We start from the raw sequence: 2,251 nt of genomic DNA, 5'->3' as shown, positions 1-2,251 counted from the left end.
ATAAACTACCTCAAGCCCCTTTAGAATATAACATCAAAATTTAAAAAATAAACAGAATAAATGTAAAATTGCTTTGTAAACTATACAAATATAAGTCATTTTGTGTAGGAAAAACAGGCCCATATACTTCATAAGCTATAAAAACTTTGCCTTATTATTAATATAAAGCAGGGCATGTTGGCACATACCTGTAGCTTCAGCTACTCAGGAGGCTAAGGTGGGAGGATTGCCTGAGGCCAGGAGTTTGAGGCTGCAGTGAGCTATGATTGTGCCTGTGCATAGCCACTACCTTCCAGCCTGGGCAACATAGGGAGACCCCATCTGTTCTTCAAAAATAAATAATTAAAACAAAATGCATATCCTAACATGTCATTCTCCTACATTTACAAAAAGATTTCAGTGGTTCCATGTCATCAATGGCAGCAGTACTTAATACATTTTTAAATTTGTGAACCCATTTTAGAATCTGATTTCCTTAGAAAAATGCATATATTCCTCATTTTTGCACACGAAGGTGTTCTGGATTCCCCTGAAACCCATCTATTTAGTTCCTTAAGATTCCATGGCACAATAGCTTTAGTAAACTTTTGTTGAATGCATAAAAGTATAACCTCCTTAGCATGTCATGCACTTCAGCTTCTATGACCTCATCCCTGCCTGCCTCTTTAGCCTCATTTTGTGCCTTGCAGTTTCATTCTTTACATGCTAGTACTATATGGGGGTAGTTTCCCCCATAAAACTGCTGTTTCATTCTTCTGTGCCTTAGATCTGCCTGCCTCACTTTTATTTGTCCTTTAAGACTTATCTCTTCCAATGAGTTTTACTTTTTACTTTTCTTTCCAACCACCTTACCACCCATCATCTCCAACCCCCTAGAGGTCTACGTAATCATTTCTAACGTCCCTATATACCTTTACTCCTCTGAATTAAAATTAGTTATTAAGATTTCTTTCTTCTTTGGAATATAATACCTTAAGGCAGGGAACTTGCATCATTAGTATCCACAGTATGTGCAACTCAATAAACTTGAATTAATTTGAACTACCTAATGCTTGCCTCCCACCACCCACTGTATCCATTACTGCTTAGGTCTTGTCACTCCTCTGTTTAAGAGTCTTAAGAGGCTCCCCTGTTCTCTACCAGATAAAATTTTAAATTCTTAGTGTGATACAAAGGATTCTTGTCATCTATTTCCTTTCTTTCTTTCCAGACTGATGTCCTCCCATTCCCTTACATGCACAGAGTTCATATATTATGAAACTCTGATACTTTTAATATTATAAACATTGGGTAACCCTGCTTCTTATCTCAGTATCATTGCATGTGCTATTACTTCTGCCTGGAATACACCATTTCTCCTCTATTTCTCTCCTCCGAAAGAATCCCTTTTCCTTTTTGAGACTTAATTTAAGCATCATCTCCTCTGCTCTCTCATGCCCCTTGTGTATGACTTTCACACCTAGACATATAATTACAATATAGTTATTTATCTCCACAGTTACATGGTTAAAATCTCTACAATATAATGTCGTTCAACCCTGGTTTCCTCATCTACCAATCTAGTGTGGTACATAGTAGATTCTCAATAAATGTTTGCATGACTGAGAACATGTGAAAAATTGAATTCAATGAACTTGTTTGAAGATATCTAACATTTTTAAATTAGTATTTTATTTTTAATTATTTATTATAGAGATGAGGTCTTAGTATGGTGCCCAGGCTGGTCTTGAAGTCCTGGCCTCAAACAATCCTCCCACTTTGGCCTCCCAAAGCACTGGGATTACAAGCTTGAGCCGTCAAGCCTGGCTAAAGTTAGCTGACATTTTAATTTTTGATATAGTTTATTGGTATCGTATGCCTAATTTTAATTTATATATTGAATGTTTTTACATTTGAGTGGTTTATTTGATTTTCTAAGAACATCTTAATTTTAGGTATTTCAAAATATTTAAAATACTAGTTTAAAAAATAAAACACAATCCTGTTTCCTAACATTCAAAATTTAATACTTAACATTTAACTTTTTTTATGTTTCTTTATATTAAGGCCTATTGTGTAACAGAACCTGGAGCAGGCTCTGATGTAGCTGGTATAAAGACCAAAGCAGAAAAGAAAGGAGATGAGTATATTATTAATGGTCAGAAGATGTGGATAACCAATGGAGGAAAAGCTAACTGGTATGTTGTTTAAAGCATCTCTGTATGTTTCTTCTTAATTACTTTATCAGAATCTTCCCTTTCTTCTTCTATTT

At 35.1% G+C, this 2,251-nt stretch overlaps 1 protein-coding gene across 1 annotated transcript in view; it reads left to right on the top strand.

The window, feature by feature from the left end:
* ACADM (acyl-CoA dehydrogenase, C-4 to C-12 straight chain) overlaps positions 1–2,251 on the top strand; it is an 85,569-nt gene that overhangs the window by 31,402 nt on the left and 51,916 nt on the right. The window contains exon 7 of the mRNA XM_012661125.1: positions 2,047–2,177. Within this exon, the coding sequence (XP_012516579.1) occupies positions 2,047–2,177 (131 nt within the window). The remainder of the gene's footprint in view (positions 1–2,046; positions 2,178–2,251) is intronic.

The sequence above is a fragment of the Propithecus coquereli genome, unplaced genomic scaffold, assembly GCF_000956105.1.
Source record: "Propithecus coquereli isolate 6110/MARCELLA unplaced genomic scaffold, Pcoq_1.0 Scaffold7, whole genome shotgun sequence".
Taxonomy (NCBI): domain Eukaryota; kingdom Metazoa; phylum Chordata; class Mammalia; order Primates; family Indriidae; genus Propithecus; species Propithecus coquereli.
The sequence above is the reverse complement of the archived record's forward strand: the minus strand, read 5'-3'. Positions and strand labels throughout refer to the sequence as shown.